Source organism: Zeus faber (genome assembly GCF_960531495.2).
Source record: "Zeus faber genome assembly, chromosome: 13".
Taxonomy (NCBI): domain Eukaryota; kingdom Metazoa; phylum Chordata; class Actinopteri; order Zeiformes; family Zeidae; genus Zeus; species Zeus faber.
Genome location: NC_137198.1, coordinates 14,533,475 through 14,555,286, shown reverse-complemented (window position 1 = coordinate 14,555,286; position 21,812 = coordinate 14,533,475). Strand labels below are relative to the sequence as shown.

The 21,812-nt window shown below is 42.1% G+C and overlaps 1 protein-coding gene across 2 annotated transcripts; it reads left to right on the top strand.

The window, feature by feature from the left end:
* Window positions 1–77: 77 nt before the first annotated feature.
* Window positions 78–21,477, top strand: ppm1aa (protein phosphatase, Mg2+/Mn2+ dependent, 1Aa). 2 transcript variants are annotated; one of them, XM_080013077.1, is made up of 6 exons: window positions 78–359; window positions 1,094–1,948; window positions 2,088–2,205; window positions 3,951–4,062; window positions 4,192–4,249; window positions 19,678–21,477. In XM_080013077.1, the coding sequence occupies exons 2-6, from the start codon at window positions 1,112–1,114 to the stop codon at window positions 19,711–19,713; spliced, it is 1,161 nt and encodes a 386-aa protein (XP_079869203.1). In that variant the 5' UTR covers window positions 78–359; window positions 1,094–1,111; the 3' UTR covers window positions 19,714–21,477. The 2 variants fall into 2 exon arrangements, with proteins under 2 accessions (XP_079869203.1, XP_079869204.1); XM_080013078.1 differs by lacking the exon at window positions 19,678–21,477 and adding an exon at window positions 8,958–11,113.
* The last annotated feature ends 335 nt before the right edge of the window (window positions 21,478–21,812 follow it).

Sequence of the window (21,812 nt, the reverse complement as noted above, 5' to 3'; positions counted from 1 at the left end):
CCAGTGGCAGGGCTGGGGCTCGCGGTTCGGCTTCTCTCTCCATTTCGCGACAACAGCTCCGGCCCCCCACCCCCCCCCCCTTCCCCCAAAAAAATATTTTCATTAATAATCGAATTAGACCTCGGAACCACATCGCCAAGCGAGATAAAGTAATGCATCCCTGGCTCGCGCGGAACAGGGAGCTCCGCACTTTCACACGTTATATGCACTGAATCCGAGGGGACGTTTGCTAGCTAGCTGGCTAGCTCACTGGCTAGCTCCCTTTAAGCGAACCCAGCGTCTCCGTTGCCGTAGCCGCGAAGTCGGTCCTCGTCGCCGTCGCGGTTTCGGTCGCTGCCAACCAATCGTTCGGATATTTGGTAAGTCACAGTCGGGGTGTTTACTCTTCACGTGACGGTCAAAGTGTTGCTAGCCACTCTGGGGTAGCTGTCCTTAGCATGTAGCATTAGCAGCAGGCCGCGGGCTCCCAAATGAAGGAAGAAACGGGCCTCTTAAAGGCCTCTTGCAGCTTGGAGGGACAGGGGTCAAGACCCCGCAGCGTTTTACGCTGTATTACCAGGGACCAGTTATTCGGACTCATCGAAACCTTATCGATGTGGATTAGTAGCATGAGTGACTGCCTACGTTAGCACCCCCTCTGACGTCCTGCATGCCACCCAGCTGCTGTATTTATCCATAAATAAATACCAAATCTCTTAATTAATTAAAAAAATATATATTAAAAGATTAAGCGGTCACTCAGTAGTGGATTGCCATCCAAGTTGGATCCGTGCTAGCTAGTCGGTGTTGCCAAATTTGTACCCAGGTCTACTATTTATAGACTTGGGTGCCTGAACTCCGCTCCAAGATGCTAATCTTTTTACCATAAAAGGTTGACGGCGTGCTTTATTTAATATGTGCAAGCGTATGAATTATTCAGTCCCATAATTTAAAATAATTTTAGCAAAACAATCATTTGAATCATTTTCCACTGCATAATCTTGACTGTGATCTTTATGATCCCACTGTATTTTTTTTTTTTTGTTGCTGCAACTGCACAATAGCACATTTCTCCTGTTTCCTTAAACAGATCTCCTCTTTAATTTGTCTGTAGGTTAAAAAGAGGAATACAATGGGGGCATTTTTGGACAAACCAAAGATGGAAAAGCACAACGCCCACGGTGAGGGTAACAACCTGAGCTATGGCCTCAGCAGTATGCAGGGCTGGCGGGTTGAGATGGAGGACGCACACACAGCTGTAATCGGTCTGTCCCATGGGTTAGACCTCTGGTCTTTCTTTGCTGTTTATGACGGGCACGCCGGCTCCCAAGTTGCCAAGTACTGCTGTGAGCACCTGCTGGAGCACATTACCAGCAACCCAGACTTCCAGAGTGCCCTTCAGGAAGAACCGTCTGTGGACAGTGTGAAGAATGGCATCCGCACAGGCTTCCTGCAGATCGATGAGCACATGAGGACCATCGCCGAGAAGAAGCACGGTGTGGACCGCAGTGGCTCCACTGCAGTAGGAGTGATGATCTCTCCAGGCCACGTCTACTTTATCAACTGTGGAGACTCGCGGGGACTCCTCAGTCGTGGTGGCGCCGTGCACTTCTTCACACAGGATCACAAGCCCAGCAACCCATTGGAGAAGGAGAGGATCCAGAACGCCGGTGGATCAGTCATGATCCAGCGAGTGAATGGGTCTTTAGCTGTTTCACGGGCTCTTGGAGACTTCGACTACAAGTGTGTGCACGGAAAGGGCCCAACAGAGCAGCTCGTCTCACCCGAACCGGAGGTGTACGCGATAGAGAGATGCGAGGGGGAAGACGAGTTCATTGTGCTAGCTTGTGATGGCATCTGGGATGTCATGGCCAATGAGGAACTCTGTGAGTTTGTCAGATCCAGGCTAGAGGTGACAGACGATCTTGAAAGAGTCTGCAACGAAATTGTTGACACCTGCTTGTACAAGGTATTGTATACCCCCCCAAAAAAGAGCAGTAATAACAAATGTGGCATTAGTAACAGCCTAATCCGCTGTCTTAGAAAAGGTTTTTTTTCTCTGCTTCAAGATTGATTTACTCGTTCTCTGAACAATTTCTTTTCACCAGGGAAGTCGGGACAATATGAGTGTTGTGTTGATCTGTTTTCCGGGAGCGCCGAAGGTTACTGCAGATGCTGTGAAGAGGGAGGCAGAGCTGGATGAATACCTGGAGAACAGAGTAGAAGGTAACACTACATCGCTCAGAAACTTGTTTCATCATCCTGTTTGCTCGTTCAAGTACAATGAGTGTGGCTGGGATACAGATATACTATTTTCTTAGAACTAGTGCACACTGAATTGTCATTGTTGGATACAGAGTATTTTTGGAACCGTTACTAAGGTCCATATATAGAATTGTAAATTGTCACTGATGGCACCTTTTCACCACAGCGTACTGGCTCAACTCGTTGATAGTACCTGTTATTTTTTTGGTATCACCTCTGTCGAGGGTCTAAGTGATCTGAGGCGTTATGTGAGAACACTGCAGACTACTGATTGGTCACAGAAAATCGTCACTACGGCATCATTGCGCGACACGGGACATCCTGCACTAACCCACCATTTGTAAATAGCCAAGCTACTATAGCGGCCTATTTTTTTATTTTTTTTTATTAACTGGACTAATCAATTAAATAGAAACCCACCAAAACAAAATAAAAATACAGAACACCATCCCTTCGGTATCCTCCATTGTTCCTGTGTGTGTCGTGTTGAAGATGCTGTCACCGCAGTGTCATGCGGCGTCTCTAGGGGTACTATCTGAAATGGAAAACAAATTACCCGGTACCGAAAAGTAAGTAGAGTGTAGTTGAGCCGTACCATGTAGTGGACAAACACCATAATGCTAGCGTCACACCGTTGGCTACGGGGCTCCAGCGTGAAGCCGAGCAGCTCTGGTCTCGTCGCCAACGGGGCTTCTGTGCCCCTGGGGGTTGCCCCTGGGGGTTGCTCAAAATCGACTGGCTGTTACAGGCGTGCCAAACAATCAAACCTCTGTGCCTTTACATAATTAATATACATTATATAGATAGACGGTGTTGTGTCTACTTTTTCTTTTTTTTATTATTGAAATGGTGTAGCCTTTTACTTCAAAATAAATTACCTCTTGAAAAATTATCTAAATAATCTTGCAATTCGCACTTTAAAATAAAGAATTTTCCTTGTTGGAGAAACATAAATTGACGTGTTCCTTATTGATCAATAGATAAAGGGATGTTTTTCATTATTATGTTTTTTAACGTTTCATTATTTTTCATTCAAGTAATTGCATAATCATAAACAATACACAGTGGTCCGTTCATCAAGTTTTCAAGGATCAACTCCATTGAGAGCGTATCTTCCCTTCTATTGGCTATTTATCGCTCTGCGCTGCTCATATGCATACATTTTAAATTAAACATAAAATAAATCTGCTCAACTTTATTTGTCACTGTGAAGCTGTCAGCTCGTTGTCGGTCGTTGCTCCGCCCCTGCAACTGGATAGAAACCAAGCTCCATTTGAAATGCATTGCAGCCTGTCGCTTTGCAGCGCAGGTCATCGCTGGCGGTGTACCATAAGAGTTGGTCAAATGTAACCTTGAACTCACTCTTTATAGGGGTTTCTCCTGTATGTGTATGTTTGTTTATATTATGGTTGTTTATTTTTGGTTTAGGTTACGGGTAGCTTACATGAGCACATTTTCAGACCTGAAAGAAGTATCAGTGTATCCTTGCAAAGGGGACACCAGTTCACTTTTCACCAAATGCAATGGGAAAATTTACCTTTTAATATAATTGAAATGCCATCTGACAGTAAAATGGTCAGTAAAAAAAAAAAAAAATTTGCCTTGTTAGGCAATTGGTCAGTGTAAAAGGTATTTCATGGCATGTTGCACGGGAGAACTTTATGATGCTAAGAAAATACTTTTTTTTTTTTTTTTTCCCCCAACAGAGATAATCAAGAAGCAGGGAGATGAAGGGGTCCCGGATTTAGTCCATGTGATGCGGACGTTAGCATCTGAGAGTATCCCAAACCTCCCTCCGGGAGGAGAGCTGGCAAGCAAGTGAGTGACCTTTGTGATTCATGAGCATGTCAAGCATTAAGGTCTAGCTTCTGACGTGTTTACTGAGCATTTTGATCTAATCTATATTTTATTTTCATGGAAGCTAACAGGTGTTTTTTTTTGTGTCAGACGAAGTGTTATTGAAGCAGTGTACAACAAACTTAACCCCTACCGAAGTGATGACACAGTAAGTATACCAGTTTGTCTACACAAATAAAGTCCTCTCTGAAGGTATTTTCAGTTTGATTGCATGCAGTGTGATGTGCTACTAGCAAAATTTAAACAACTGTCATGCATGATTTTATGAAAATGTGGTGAGTGATCAGTCAGATCTCTGCTGGAATATGATTTTTTTTATATCAATATTTTGTTTTGATATTGATGCAAGCCCGACAGTCAAACAATTTATATAAAAATATGCCCAAAATATCTCTACTTTTTAAATTGCTATGACCTTGACAAGTACAAACTCAATGTAAATGCTGCCAATGTCTGGTCCAACAAAACAATGTTTCCTCACCATAACCACTTATGGTGCAGACCACCTGCCCACAGGGATATGTCAGAATGAATGCTAAAAACCTATATATTTAGCCAAAGTTCTCTTTAGTTACCATAAAATGACAGGTTGTTCATGTGCATTATACTAAGATCCCTGATTGTTATTTGGTCCACACAAAATGCAACTTTGTTGCACTGGTAGCAAAACAGAGCAAAAGAAAAGAGCTGCAACACTTTTGCAGCGCTGTTGATTGCATCAAAGTCCTGCTATGTGAACCAAAAAGCATTGGCCGTCTTATAAACAGTTACTAAGACAATTCAGTAATCGCAGTTCTTTTTCAAAGAACGCTTTACCACAGTTGGTCAGTCTTGCAAGCTGTAGTAAGTTAAACAGTTGCGTCCAAAATAAAAGAGTAAATTGAGCAAGTCACACAAAAGCTTCTCCAACTTTTAGTGAGACTCATCCTTCTAAAATAAAGAGAGAAAAATGCCATGGCATCATGCAAAAAAAATGTTTCATTAACAGATGAAATCATAGAAAAATTGTTATACATTTCAGGAAAGAAGTTTGTGATAAATTAAAAAATCACTCTGTAATTCTCTGTTTCTGGAGAGGACTATTTTATAAATCGTAGAAACTAAAATCCGGCATATCGTTTGGATCACTGTGATAGAATTGTGGTTTAGTGTGGCTATCCAATGCTTTTTTTTTTTCTCAAGCATAGATAAATCGATAAGTCACAGACTTTGCCGCTGTCAGCCATGGTAGTACATTAGTAGGTAGTGTGTTCTGTGTAACGGATGTTTCAAAATCACATTGATGTTGTTAGAGTAGAGGAAACTGCTCTGTGGATATTTGAGGATTTTTTTTGTTCATGTTCATCATTTAAACAAATGGGCATCGTAGATAAAAGTTTGCAGACATTAGATGATTTAAAAGCCACCATATTGTGTTGGTCCGGAATCAAAGCTTAATTTCTCAGAGTCCTTTAAAATGTCGCAAATTGCAAAAAATAAGCTTTAACTTGCCAGTTTTTGCAATGATAACATTTTTATAGATGATATCGCTGACCAAGGATTGATAATCCTTTAAAAAGGCAAAATTTTGTACCTGTTTCTAAGGTGAGATAGAAATGACAGAAGCTACTCTGCTGAGGCTGAAGCACAGATGCTATTTTCGGAGTTATTCAACTTGCGCAAGTGTTGTTTCCCATAGGAAATACTATTTCTACATGATTAATACTTCCTGATACTAATACTAGTTATGAAGATATTAGTAGGTGGTTTAGTTCTGAAAATGTCCATTTTTCAACAGGATTTCTAGTGTCTGCTACAAGGGCTTGGAGAATATCCATTTGTGATAGATTAGATATCGTGTGATGTGTTGGTTATCCTAATATTGTGATATAGTTAAATAATAAGGCTGCAGTACAGTTAAGTAATGCAACCTTCTGAATTTCCTAGACTGTTGGAGCTGTTCTAGTCGATGCCTCTACCTGCTTTGTCAGAATATCCACATTTTCTAATGATTGTAAATATCACATGAAAGCATCAATCACCACCAAAATATAGGCAAATTATCAATGTTTCAAAAATATTGTGAGATTTAATTTAGTCAATATTGCCCCTATCTTTTACTATAGCAACTCTTCTTGATATTTGTCGTCTTTAAACTGCATCACTTCCTGTGCACCAGCAGTATTTCCTACCCCTGACCTGCCTAGTACAGAGCATACCATAACATCCTGTTATTTTAATAGTTTTATTCGGGCCTGATTAGGGATCTTTCTAACTACTAATTTCCCTGACATTCAAAGGAAATTTTAACTTGGACTAGTCGACTAGTCTAAAGTCCTAAAAAATATTGCATATATTATAAAAAAAATATTGCGTATATAATAAGAACCATTTCAAACCATTATTCACATTCTTCCATAACAAATTGCATTTTAAATGCCGCTGCCTAGGCGTAGTTCACCATCTTTCTGGTATATCGCACACACTCAAGCAGAGTGCGGCCGCATCCCGGACGAGGATGCAGCTGGGGACGGGGAAGGCGCAGCCACAGGGTCTAAAGAGGAGACGCCGACACCAGGAAAACAATATTCCGTACACCACATTTAAGTGCAAATTATGCCAATATGTAATAAGAATGTGTACATTAATAAAATAAGTTTACTACTATTTCTGGTGATGACTAGCGAGGGTCACAACGTTTAATTGACTAGTCGACTAATTGCGCACATCCCTAGGCTTAATGAGTCTAAATCCAATACTAATAGTAACTAAAAGTTTACTTTTTTCCATATAAACTTTTAAAATGTACTTTAAAAGCCACCCAACATCTATTATAAGAGCCAACTAGCTTTATACTTCCATTGCCAATCAATAGTTATCAGACAGGGTTGCCAAAATTAGCCCTGTTCAAGAATCCCTTCTCTAAGCGAGCAAGAAAAAAGAATTGCGGGGTCGTCGTCCGTCCGCCCCCCCCCCCCCCCCCCCACACGCTCAAGAGTGTTTACCAATCAGTTATTTTTCTGCATTTTTTATTTTTTATTTTATTTTATTTTTTACTCGTCATCCTTGTATACCACTCCTCATCATTCTGCACCTTGTCAGCCACACATCAAATCATTTTACAATTACATTGCTTAGTTCTCACCGTCTTAGAACCTTTTGTTAGTTTCTATTTAAACCTAATCTGTGCGGACTGTCGTTGTTGTAATGTAATGTTTGGAGTAGGTAATGCTAATTATCTCTAAACAACAACCAATTATCAAAGGTATTCTTTTACTAAATCATTGAACCTATTCTTCTAAACAAACCTCTCAAAATAAATCCTAAATTGTGAGGTTTTTCTCTCCCACTTTCTCATGTGTTTATGTTGATTTGAATGTCCATATTAGAATAATTTCACTGATTAAATGAATGAAACTTAAGACTAAGTAGAAGTAGAGCTGTGACAATAATTCTGGCATCAGCCAATCAAATTTTTATGTTCAACGTCAATAGATAACTCTTCTGTAATAGGTTGATGTGTATTATTCCACTATATAATATTTAACTATGATAGAAAAAAATGGACAAAAAGGGACTTTTTAGTCAAAATGATTTGTGACTATGAACACAAATTTGAGGATTGTGAGAGCCGTATATACTTTTAAATAACGGGTAAGGACACTTTTAAATAATTGGTTAGAGTTATTATTAAAATTAGTTAAAAGTATGAACAGATATAATTTTACATATTCCTTTAAAGCAAAACTATAACTTTTTTTAACCTTAAAATAACAACTTAAAAATAATTTTGATGATATACTCACTTGTTGATGATACGCCTGTAGCTTTGGTGTTTGGGTAGGAAACCACGGGAAAAGTGTGTTACACTTTCCGGCACTACGTCACTTCCTTAATATTTGGCTCTGGTAATTTCTGTTTTTTTGCCTGGTAAAATGTATTTAAAAAAACAGTTCATTATAAACTTGCACTCAAAGTGTCCAGTAATTATTACAAAACGCATCCGCTCCACCTCCTCGATACCACGAGGTGGACCAATGGTGCACCCGCACCTCACTTTCATTACATCACAGGGGTTGTTTTTTCCCTCTGACTTGTGCGTGCGAGCCCATCTGCCAGGTCGAGCACATCTGGTACCCAAACCGGTAGCAGGGGGCTGATCCCCACATGCCCTCCCATGGCTTAAGCGAGTACTCAGTCCACGGTTCCCCAGAGAGAGGCTCCGGGGAGCCGTGGACTGAGTGCTCATGCGGCGAGGTCCGTGCAAGGGACGCTGTAACCTAGGTGTACATTATATTTGCATGTGTAACAGACTATTATTGAAACATGACCGATAAGGTTCAAATTTGTCTGGTAAAATTTATTATTTTCGGACACCAGACTGAGTTTTATGACAGTGGTGTAAAAGTGCAATTGCACTCAGACTGTAGGGGGGCCAAATACAAAAAGCTGAATGCTCAACTAATAGCTTAGCATTGTGAACCCAGAACACCACAGGGCCCAAATGGTATTCAAAACTATAGTTGCAAAATAAATGTCTCATAAGTTGCTGCTGTCCTATAACAACATCCGCAGGGGGCCGTAATGCAGAATGGTTTTTCATTCTTGAGATTTGTAGTCTATTAATGCCGAACGTCCTGATCTCAAACTGTAGAACAAATATTATATTGCTCTGAAAGATCAATTGCCTTGGCTGAAGATCAGTGCATAACCAAGGTATTATGTTGTTTAAAAGGTCCTGCTAATACTCATAAGGTGTATAATCTTATAATCGACTTGTATGATTTGCTAGTGAACAACATGCTGCTGTTGATAATGGATCGGTCTGGATGTAGACCCAGAGTCTGAAGGGTTTTTCCTCCCTCTCTTTTGTCAAGGACTCAGCGTCCACAGACGACATGTGGTAACGCGCCCCCCTACCCCCCCCTCACCACTAACACAGCATAGAGTTTACAAAGCGCCACCCTCTCAAGACCCACAGCAGCTCCGCTCAGCAGTCTGCCTCTCCGCCACTCTGAGCGTTTGGTTTCTAAGAAGGGAATTTCATTGGATGAGAAGGAGAAAGAGGAGGAGGAAGAGATGCGTGCACACAAACCTGGAATTGTGCAGCACCAGTCCACTCTGGAGTTCAGGATGCCCACTGTCTTTTCTCCCTCCTCTGTGTTCATCCAACCTAACACCCCTCCACTCACACACACACGCACACACGCACACACACACGCACGCACACACGCATACACACACCGCCCTCAACCCCCTCCACCCCCAATGTAAACCATAACAAGTGAATCCACCAGTTTTATCTGTCTTTTGCTTTTTTTTTTTAATAATCAGCGTAAGGATGATTTTGTTTTTTGTTTTTCCTCCTGTAATTAATTTGATTCACATTTCCTTGTGTGTGTTTGTATATTTCTGTTTTTGTGAAGTGCAATTGTCCTGTACAAAAAGCCTGTATTTAATGCAGCTTGATTTTAAGTTAAAAAATGAAAGAAATGAAAAAGAGAACCTTTTATGCACTATCTGCCTTTTTCCTGCTCTTCTGGAGTTCTAACAAATGTCTATTCAGTGAATATTACTGTTTGTCCTCCAGGCGCTACGTCTTTCTGCTTGCTCCGTTATTTTTCAGTTAGTCTTTGCTCCTTTAAGAAACGGGTAAATTGTCTAGGTTGACAGCACAGTAAGCTCTCTATATCAAACCATTCAAATCCTAATTATTTTCATTTTTTTTCCTGTACTTTTTTAAATTGTATTTTTATTTTTGTATGTGTTTTTTTTTTTTTTTTTTTTTTTTTTCCTGTATGTCTCCATGTAATAATGGCAAAGTGTTTCTTGGTCATGAAAAAAAAAATCTTTTTAATCTCTCTTAGTTGGATGATGGAAAAAGGAATTCCATTTACCTTGTATAAAGATAAAGCTCATTCAGACCCTTGTTAACACCTTGGTGTGTGTGTGTGTGTGTGTGTGTGTGTGTGTGTGTGTGTGTGTGTGTGTGTGTGTGTGTGTGTGTGTGTGTGTGTGTGTGTGTGTGTGTGTGTGTGTGTGTGTGTGTGTGTGTGTGTGTGTGTGTGAGATCTGTAGGTGCAATTTTTAGTTAACCTTGCTATGGTAGTTAAGATGGAAAAACACCACAGGCTGGAGTTAAAGGGAAAGGCTTTCCCAATGCTTTCAACCATCCATATCAAGGCAACAAAATGCTGTCACTACTCCATGTTCCAAGATCTTTGGACTACACAGTTTACATGCTTTCCTGCTATTTGAACAACTTAAAGCTATATATATCATAACTGTAATGTAATTTCAGCCAACACAAGTAATTTGATTTACCAATGGCATGTGATAGGTTAGAGCCAGGCCAGGACACTGGCGGCTTTACACGGCTGTGCTTGTCATCATGATTTCATGTCGTCATCCTTTTCTTAAGTGTACATTGTTACTGATGCCCGACGTGGGTGCCATATGGTGAGTCGGTCCTTCTGCACTCCCACGCCAAGTGGCTTCTCATTCATGAGACTCGTGAGTGAGACACAAGTTTTTGTATTTGGTACAGATAGGGACTAAGGTCCTACATTTTTTTAAATTATCCCCGAATCTCTCATGTGCGCAGGTTAAGCACTCGCATCTCCAGATGGAGGAATCTGTCTGAAGAAAGAATTTTTCACTCTCACCTTCAAGGTGACTTTTATTAAAACGGTCTTTATTTCTTAGGTTTAAACCAAGAACAAATCTTATTAACAAGTCTCTTGGTCATGAAGCACCTTTATTCACATCATTTTAATCTGCATTAAATCCCGTTGCATCAGAAACCAGAGCACAATACAGTTTGCTGCTATCGCGTATGATCTGATTCGCAGATAATTTTCCCCACATTTAAACGTGAATAGTCACTCACTAAATCTGCATTCAACACACACACACACACACACAGTACATGTATTTCTTGAAAAAAAAAAAATTATTTTAGGTTTATTTCCTTCCGGTAACTGTCTGAAATTGCATTGCTTGAAATTTATGTATGTAAATATTTTTGACTTAAACTTTCAAGGAATAAATCATGCCGCTTGAGCTAGTATTTTTTTTGTTTTTTTTTTTGTTTTTTTTTTTGCCATTAAGATGCTATTTTGGTATGTGTTTGGATGTTGAACTGATTAGAGTTGATCATCATTATGGTGTCCCTCTGATCCTCACTCAGGGTTTGGACACTTTGTATTTATTTAACACAGCATAATATGCTAAATTTATGATTCATTTTTGATCAAACTGACAATTCTAACTATCGCAATGGCTTGATTAGGCATAAACACTTGCATTTTTTCAAGCAATACCGAAAATAGAGTTGTTTGTTTTCATAAAGGTGTTAATTAATTGTTTGTCAAATGCCTTTTATCGTAGAGTGGCTGAATACCAACCTGTTTTACCAGGTTTTGGCATGCCAGTCCTACAGTGTGCGAATAAACAATTCTTTCTAATTCTAAATTCTGGTTTAGAAAGATGCACAGCTTGTAGGCCACGATTCTGACCTAAAAAGCATTTTGGGTCTTGAGTCTTGAGCTCTCCAAGTGGAGGTTGTTTCATAAAGATGAAACCTTCACACTTCTGCATAAAAGGAGTGGCGTAACCCTACACGGAATTATTCCGAAGACGAGACGAGTGTTGTGGAAACGGTACGAGACCCCCGTGCCGCTCCTGTCGAGAGAGCAGAGTCATGACGTAAGAACTCATCGGCGTGGAAACGTGCTTAAACGCCTTGTGTGATGGAGTCACAATTACAGATTAGGTGCTAAAATTCCAGATTAGGTGCTAAAATTCCCAGACAGGTTTATTTTATTTTTTTATTTTTATTTTTTTTCTACATTTCTGTGTGAAGAAATTCTGAAGCACTGTCGTTTGGATACGTCTGCTTTATATAAAGTTACAAATGAAGCTTTCTCAAGTCCTCGCTGCAGTTGACTTAACGGCGACTTCGCAGCCTAGGACTGAATGAACGACTCCCATTTAAAAATGTAATCAGTAGTGAATCTATATAGGAGCTGAATGTGTTTGGTTTCCCTTAATTGTTCCTGTTTGGTAACTACTACTCGCCATCACTGCTGCCAGTTCTAAGCTCCCATCACAAATGATTAACTTGCAAAATTTTAGCCACACTTCACGCAATACTTTGCAAGCCTGATTACGAATCCCCATTTTCTTCTCTTCAATTTCGGGACACCCCCGCCCACCTCCCGAATTTAGACTAGCGGCGCCCTTTGCGGGGCCGGTCCAGGGCCGAGGCCCCGCAATCACGACGGGTTTGTTGAGCTTTCTTCTTTTCTTCATCTCGGTACCTGAAGAGCATGAGTCGCATTAAAAGGTTGGGAGTGATTATAACTCAAAAAGCGCTGTAGTAGGAGTAGTCTGTGAACTTCACGTCAAGTTGCCCTGTTGACAACATAGATGATTGATATTGAGCTTCGTCCCTCACCGGTTTAGATTCTCCGTGGAACGCCTCGAGTGTTTTAATAGGAAGGCGTTTTGTCTGTGTGACCATGCGCCGCAAATTGACATGGCTCTAAAGCTGTCTTAGGTGGTGGTGTGGCTCTCCTCAAAGAGCTCTTAAGGTTTGAGGCTGTTCCATTCGAACAAGATGAATCAATATTTATGTGCAGTATTTGATTGTGGCGCACGGAGATTGAATGAGGGCCCGTGTGGGAACTTTAAAACGATGTTCTGTCAACAAGCGAAATGATCGTTCTTGTCCTCCAGGATGGTGGTCTCCCCCGAACCCCCGAAGCTCGCCTCTTGTCGTTTAACTGACTTAGTTCAAAGACCTTGTATCTAGAATTGTATCAAAGTTCAGGGTTGTAACATATGTTCAAATGGCGATGTGAGGGTGTGATTAAACGGCAATGGTCATATGCACTGATTGTCTTTCTGTATAATCAGTTTTTGGTTTTTTTTTTCCCCCTCCCCACTAAATGTTATTGTCAAAAAAATAACAAAAAGCTATTTACAGGGTTACCTTTGCTCGACTGGAACTCGTCCTGTATATTTGTGTACAGAGGTGTGCCAGGCGAAGGTTTCAGAGATTTTTAAGGCTTGCGCCCTCATGTATATACTGTATCGATGTACCTCAGTTTTCGGCGTTTGCTGTGTGACCCTTAGCGGCGGTGACGACTCGCGCGCTCCCCTCCCCCCCGGGGGGGGGACCCGAGCCTCGCTTTGCGAAACCTTTTTCAGCTCATTAATAAGCTCACCGATTTGCCTTACCCAATCTAATGTTACCCCATCGAGTACTTGTTCAGTGCAACGCTTTGAGGAGTAATGCGGCTTCTTTATGTTCTTATAGATCAAAAACAGATTGCCATGTTAGAGTACTTACCGTCTCAACATCTATCGTTACCAGCCGCAAGGTACAGCTTTCTAAACGTTGCTGGTTTCTATGCTGATGTTTTTTATTATCCTTTTTTTTTTTTTTTTTTTTCTCCCCCCCACCCTGTTCAGTCTTGACCTTGAAAGCTAATTTGTTTCACTCTTGCGGATGATGTCATACTTACAATTCAAATTCAAGTGTTTAATTGGTAACCTTGTACGCATTCAAACGTGCATACATACACACATCCATGTCTGCTATATTTATGATCAAAAGTAGCTTTAGATTGATGTAGATAAGTATTGTCATTGTCGATTCAAGCGCTTCTCAGAGGCCTCTGTGAGTGATTTTACAATGGTTAATAACTGTATATTTTGTATTATGGTCTAACCCCCCCCCCCCCCCAAAGAAATGGCAGGAAAAAAAAAAAGAAAATGTTTAAAAAAGCTATTTTTTTTTTCTCCCTGAACTAAATTGTATTATTTGTGTGTTTGATTGAACAAATTGCATTCCTCGCTTGTGAATTTATGCTTTTCACTCCTTTCTTCCTGAATCGCCCCCCAACCCCCATTCTTTCCCTCCTTTCTTTCATTTTTTAGCCTTTGGAGTTTGAATAAAATTTCTAGTTTGCAGAATGTATCACTAAATAAATGGGTTGTTACCTTCTTCAATTGTGATCCGCTTTGTATATTGTGCAAAAGAAACGACGAAAAGGGGGGAAAAAAATGCGAATACGACTCTTGCGAATCTTCTGCAAATACATACACCGCGTTCCAAATTATTATGCAAATTATATTTTTCTCTGATTTTCCTAAATAGTCGATGCAAATGACAGTATAATTTTCAAGTCATCAATCGTTAGGGTATAATTCGAATGTTATTGAACAAACCTCCCAATGATTTTTTTTCAAAAATAAACTCAAAATGCACTGTTCCAAATGATTATGCACAACAGAGTTTCAAAACATTTGATACGTTGTAAAGAACTGAAAATGGTCATTTGTTAAATTTACTGAAATCAAAAGCAATTTCAATCAAAAACATCTTAACGGGCCAAGTTACATCTTAGCATAGGACCCTTCTTTGATATCACCTTCACAATTCTTGCATTCATTGAACTTGTGAGTTTTTGGAGAGTTTCTGCTTGAATTTCTTTGCAGGATGTCAGAATAGCCTCCCAGAGCTGCTCTTTTGATGCAAACTGCCTCCCACCTTCATAGATCTTTTGCTTGAGGATGCTCCAAAGGTTCTCAATAGGGTTGAGGTCAGGGGAGGATGGGGGCCACACCATGAGTTTCTCTCCTTTTATGCCCATAGCAGCCAATGACACAAAGGTATTCTTTGCAGCATGAGATGATGCATTTTCATGCATGAAGATAATTTTGCTACGGAAGGCACGGTTCTTCTTTTTCTACCATGGAAGAAAGTGGTCAGTCACAAACTCTATATACTTTGCCGAGGTCATTTTCACACCTTCAGGGACCCTCAAGGGGCCTACCAGCTCCTCCCCATGATTCCGGCCCAAAACATGACTCCGCCACCTCCTTGCTGACGTCGCAGCCTTGTTGGGACCTGGTGGCCATCCACCAACCATCCACTACTCCATCCATCTGCACCATCCAGGTTTACACAGCACTCATCAGTAAACAAGACTGTTTGAAAATGAGTCTTCATGTATTTCTGGGCCCACTGCAACCCTTTCTGCTTGTGAGCATTGGTTAGGGCTGGCCCAATAGTAGGTTTATAGGATCCTACACCTTGAGGTTCGCAGGACTCCAGAGGCACCAGCAGCTTCAAATACCTGTTTGCTGCTTTGTAATGGCATTTTAGCAGCTGCTCTCTTCATCCCATGAATTTGTCTGGCAGACACCTTCCTTATTATGCCTTTATCTGCACAAACCCGTCTGTGCTCTGAATGAGCCACAAATTTCTTCACAGTACGATGATCACGCTTAAGTTTTCGTGAAATATCAAATGTTTTCATACATTGCACTATTTGAGGCTTTTCGGCAGCAGAGAGATCCTTTTTCTTTCCCATATTGCTTGAAACCTGTGGCCTGCTTAATAATGTGGAACGTCCTTCTTAAGTAGTTTTCCTTTAATGGGGCTCTGCTGGCAAACTAATTATCACATGTGTCTGAGATTGGTTTCAGTGATCCAAAGAGCCCTGAGACACAATACCATCCATGAGTTTAATTGAAAAAAAAATATTAAATGTTGATGACACTTAAATCCAATTTGCATAATAATTTGGAACGCGGTGTAAACACCATTTACTAGTTGGAAAGACGGTATACTGCAATCAATATCATTTTTGGGACCCCTGGAAATGCCGGATTGAGTTCAAAGTTGCAAAATATTAAAAAAACCCATAATTTTTCTTTGAGATGGAACGTTATCTTGGTTGGAATTATCCCTTCATCTGAAGTTGAACGTGGAACCTTCTCAGGTGGTGACGCGTCGACGGAACCAACAAAGGTTTCGCTTTGATGGGACTCGGGTCACCAGAGGCTTTTCGCGCACTTGTTTTTTTTTTTTGTTTCGGTAGAAAATCCTTGGCGGTAATGACGCTGTGATCGGCCTTGCTCTGTTCGGTGTTGGGGCTGTTTGTTTGGTTGTTGTTTTTTTTATTTATTATTATTTTATTTGGGGATTGGATTGGTTATTTTTTTTTTTATCTTTTTGTCAATTTATTTATTTATTTTTTACTGGAGCGGACAGAGAGATCCATCTACATAGGCCGTGACAAAATCGACACGCTGATGTAGTTACTAGAACTAGGGGAGAAAAGTACACAAACAATTGTATCATGAAAGCGCGGCATGAAAAATGAAAGTCAGAGATGAATAAAAAATGGAAGCACCTGTGGCTGGTTATAGCAAAACAAACAGTGTTTGTGTTGATAGTGGATCTAAGTACTAACCTCCAGACTTGTGGGACCTTTGTCTTCGTGAATGTTCACTTTCTAGATTTAAGTCTTGAGAGAGATTCAGACACATAACACACTTAACTAATTCTCCACCCCAACACACACACACACACACACACAAAAAGTGACACACTGAACAGTGCTATAGATCTAGAAATATAGAAGGCGCTTGTTTTAAAGTATTCAGCGTGAATTACTATTTGACGCCGAGGCCCCGTGTTCCTCTCGGTCAGTTTTGGTAGACGGGGAACCTGCAGCCGGTCCAACAGACCGCGGACCGGCTGGCGTGAGTGGCGAACGCACGTTCCGGGGACTTGAGCCGCGAGGACGTGCGGCGGCGGCTCCCGGTTACTGGGATTATGAGCCGTGGGTGGGATTACTTTAAATGTCACCATAATGTCATGTGCTGCGTAAGAAGGTCAAACGTTCAAACGGTGCTCAGTGGCGACCAGTTAATAGATCAGGTGTAATTTGGATTGTTGTGGTCGCTGCGAGGAGCGGAGCAGTGTGCGTAAACAAGCTGCCACAGAGGGCGGCCGCGGGGTTGGCGTCGAACAATGCCACCGTGTTCGGTCTGATATCATGGCACTGGAGCAAAGGTTAAGCACGCATTGAAGAAAATATCGAAAATAAACATTTGGTGATGTTTTTTGTTTTTTTTTGATTTTGCTGGATGGATTTGATCTGCTGATATCGTTACTCTGTGGTTCAGATTTAAATTGAATGAACATTTATTTTAAGGGAGGGAATCTCCTCCTGTAGAAATAATTACTGTAAATATAGTTTCTCCTGCCCAAGCTCCTGTTGCAAGATCAATGAACTGAAAACTCATCTCTACGCATTATTAGGACACACACACACACACACACACACACACACACACACACACACACACACACACACACACACACACACACACACACACACACACACACACACACACACACACACACACACACACACACACACACACACACACACACACAGAGTCAGCCAGAGGGGGGCAGTGTTATTTGCTGTGCTGGTTGCAGTTACTAGAAACCAAAGCTGTGGCACTTCTTGTTACGAAATATTGTGTGATCAAAGACATTTCTGCGCAGTGACCGGTCTGCTCAGGCAGATCGCCGTCTGCTTTATTTAACTATTCTCAACACGGCCGTTTGGATTCCGATAACCCGGCGGTCAAGGGAATGTTAGTCAAATAATCATATTTGGTGAAGGGGGCCATTGAGGCATCGCTCTGACTCTGAGGCGCTTTCCGTTTCGTTTTGTTCCCTCTGTTGCTGTGGTAACCTTTCTTTTTGATTGCGGCCATCGCAATGTGTCCTTGTTACCAATTTGACCTCTGTGTTGTTGTGAGAAAGGAAATAGATTAGTCACATTTTAAATTGCCACACACACATTCCACCGTCCCCCAAACCGGCATATACGTACATGTCCGGGCCCTTTGATTCGGTCGTGTCCGGCTGCACCGTTTCCCCATTAGGCCACCTGTGCCCCCCTAATGATAGACCCTGCCCCCGCGCTCCCCTCCGCATCAAAAAGCTGCCGCAGCCGCCGCCATCAGTGGAGCGGGCCGTCATCTGCCCCGCCGTTGTTTAGCGCATGTCATGCTCTGTTTCTCATGGCGGAAAGCCATTTGAGCCTGACTAATGCAGCCATGCAGACGCAGCGGTAAGAGGTGGTGTTGGGGCGTGGGGTTGGGGGTGGGGGCGCGAGGCTCGCTGCCTACTCTCTGGATGGTTTCCACACTGAGGTCACCGAGCGTCGTATTGGCTAATGTACTCTAGGAGCTTTCTTTTTTTTCTCTCTCTCTCTCTCTCTTCCCTGTTCAGGGCTACAGATAAAGGACAATACATTTGAAATGGTAATCTTTTCCTCTGCTCGGATGGAGTGCTTCACGGCCGGCGCATTGTAAACTTAAGAGATTCAGTTGATCAGGGTCAGAGCCGACGACACCCACAGTATTATTATTATTATTATTATTATTATTATTATTAACCCACGATGAGAAAAAGGAAACATCCCACAATGAACACAACATTCAGCAATTACATGCCAGGCCACGCATGCACAGAAACACACACACTACTAGCTCTGCTTTTGTTGTTGAGATTACCATTGCTCTTATCACCCCACCCCACCCACAGCCTTCTCGCTCTCTCTCTCTCTCTCTCTCTCTCTCTCTCTCTCTCTCTCTCTCTCTCTCACTCTTGCTCTCTCTCCTCCATCCGTAAGTGTACTTGTGGCTCGAGGTTAGTTTGCCACAGAGACACAAGCTTTTCTCACTTGGCCGCGGCGATTCAATGATTGGAGTGTACAAACAAGCATATCGGGAAAGGGTGACATCTACCCCGCCCCACCCCTCAACCACCCCCCTCTCTCTCTCTCTCTCACCCACACTCCCTCCCTCCCCTCCACATGAGATGGGTTACACAAGCCGCTGCCCTGGGAATCTCGGGCCAGCTCATTATCCTGCACCCCTGAGACACGGCCCCGTGCGGAATTGGGGCAGCGGGCGCGGCGTCCTCGTTAAGGAGCCACAGATCCACTCATTAGCGTCAGCACCTTTCTCTGGTCGCGGCGCTCCCTCCCCGCCGCCGCATTGTGCGCCCGCCGTTCCTCCGCGCTGACTGGAAAATTTAGGATTAATGTCAGCTTCGGCCCACGGGTCAGTGATGATGTTTTGGATCGGGAATGGGGGGGGGGGGGGGGGTCATCAGTGGGAAGGGGGGAAAAAATTGGCTATTTGTTTACGGCTGAAATATAAACCCTTTTGTTGTTGTTTTGAATAAATCCAGAGTGGACGGTGACCGGTGGGAGTTTTCCGTCTTTTGTGTCCACAAAAGACTTGATTACCGTGTCTGTTCATTTTGGTTGTGGCGTTTAGAAGATGACGAAAACAAAGCGTAGAGAAATCTGTTTGGATGTTTGTTTTTTTGTTGTTTTTTGTTGCACTTGGTTATCGGGACAGCAATTGTTCCCTCATGCCGAGACCAAGCCACCGTCTCTTAGTGCGATACGTATTGATGGATATGTTTGTTTTTATGGATCTTCCATGTTCACCCGGCATGCCCTCGTGCTTGGTCTCACAGGGTTGCTGTACTGACATGGAAACCCTTCTGACCCTCCGTTGATGTATCTCACAGTTAAATCTCACCCCAAAGTCTCTCCCATCGGCCCCCCTTGCTTGCCATCCGAAGTCTTTTTATTTTTGGCATGCGCCCCCCCCCGAGTGCTCCACCCTTCCGGTCTGCATGCCAACACTGCGGTTCACCTGTGACTCCATTCCTCATCTCTGCCCTGATCTTCTCCTCTCCAGGACCCCGACATCCTCTTCTTCCGTGGTTTCAGCTAAAACAAGAACTAACCAAAGGATACCACCCGGGCATTTTGTCATTCTGTCATTTCCTCACATTAGCATCACCCGTGTGTTCACTCCCCACCCCACCTCGTCGTCATTGTCTTACCGTGTAAGATTTTAATCAATGCAGCCAAGTGAAGTGCTCCGTGTAGTATGGTTCTCCATTTTGAATTATGCGTTACGAGTCGTGGACTTGTGCGAACGTCGCACAGTGTAGTGCGACGTAGAGCCGTCACAATTATTACGTAACCGCCCGATCGCAATTATTTGGAGCTGATCGTGATCGTTTCGCGAAATCATTAGAATCCCCAAGTATATATTTCCATCCGGATTTTGAGCCGGTGTCAATAAATAGAGTTGAGGCGTATCAACTATCTTCCGATATCCATGGCTTTTCTTCCGAAGATCGATGCGTATAACTACACATAAAAGATTGTTTATCTCGATTTGTATTGCACGGTTGCAGGAATTTTTGCACAAAAAATCAATCGCCAACAGAAATGTCATGACGACGACAGCCCTAGTGCAATGATGGAAAGAAAAATGGCCAAACCATAGCTTGTATTTTCTCTCTTTTTTTTTTTTTGTCATTCTGCCATCCACTTATGAATCAGGGATGAGATGTAGTGGACACGTTAGACACCCCCGAAATTTAGAAGAGGTGACAGTTGATTGGCAGCAGACCGACTCTCCCTCCTCCTGGAAAAGACCAAAGAACTCGTCTCTAGAATATTCCCTGAGCTGGCATTGATCTCATCCAAACAAAAACACATTGATTTTTTTTTTTAACCAAATGGATTAATTCACTGTTTTGGAATCACTCCAACGGCGATAGTAGCATTCCATTGGAGTCATTTATTCATAACTAAACCCCATCTTCAAAGACATTATTCAGAAACATTTATCATTTATATTGGAGGGATGTGAGAGGGGGGGGGCTTTTTTTTATGTGTGAAAACACTTGATATTCAGAGGGCTGCCTGTGTTCTACCATTCTGTTCTTTCTTTCTTTAAGTTTCCCCCCCGGTGTCATGAAACACTCCAGTGTGTGGCAGCGAATGACGCAAAGAAACAAACCCGAAAAGATGTTATTTTTATTTTGTCATCACTTCCTAAGCGAGGGTTTTCAATGATCGTACTGCATTGTGCCTCCTCACTTTGTCTGGGTTTGTCTCTCGCACTCGCGCGCACACACACACACACACACACACCCACTTCAGTGGTCCATCCCTATAGACCCCACTTGTATAATAAAAAAGGAGGCTGATTGTGTCGACTGGGAATGTTCACGCTCATGCCAAATAAAAACGTCATTTTCATTTTTTAATTTTAGTTCCGCGCATGTTTTATTTCATTTCCGATAGCTTGAAAATATCATTATCACCGTTGTCTGGTTTGCGCTCTTAAAAAAACTGTAAGGACTGCACGCGTGACGTGTCTGTAATCTGTTTCCAGTCTTTCTGACACTCGAAAGGGCTGTTGAAGGACTTCCAGCTAGCCCGTCCTGTATGTCTGACTCGGGAGGAATCCTCTTCTTTTTTCCTCCCCCTCCATTTAATTGGGTTAAAATAAAAGTGTGTGGCGGTAAACACTGGTGCTCATCAAGGATGCTGGTTCCGAAGCCGGTCCTCGCAGGTATTTGTCCGGCCACAGCCCGGGAAAATCTGGATCGCCCTGTGACTTCATGTGAAAAGAAAAGAAAAACCTTGGGATTGTTCAACGCCTTGCCCAAAGTCCTGAATAAAGTCTCAAAACGGATCATGGTCCCGCCCCACGCTGTGTTATTGTCTTTCCTGGAATGCATTTTCTGATCCAACACTTTTCAACGTGAAATAAATTCTTGAATAAATGTGGAGTGGCATCTGCTCATCAGTGAAGAGCAACATCCTGCTTGGGTTTCAAAAAAATTGCCATAGAATACTCCGGCCCTGTTCCCCCAGGACAAACTACTGAATTTCCTTTTCTTAGGAAACAACCAGACCATGAATAACTTTCTCAGGTTGTTGATCTGAAGTAACCTTGTGATTTTAGTTGGTAATGTTGATGATCAAACAAAGGAATGGTAGTTAAATCTCATAAGTTATTAATCAGTT

Coding starts and splice junctions, on each gene's coding strand:
- ppm1aa (XM_080013077.1), top strand. CDS start 1,112: ATGGGGGCATTTTTGGACAAACCAAAGATGGAAAAGCACAACGCCCAC. Junction 4,063..4,191: donor GGAGGAGAGCTGGCAAGCAA/GTGAGTGACCTT, acceptor TTTTTGTGTCAG/ACGAAGTGTTATTGAAGCAG. Junction 4,250..19,677: donor CCTACCGAAGTGATGACACA/GTAAGTATACCA, acceptor TCTCCTCTCCAG/GACCCCGACATCCTCTTCTT.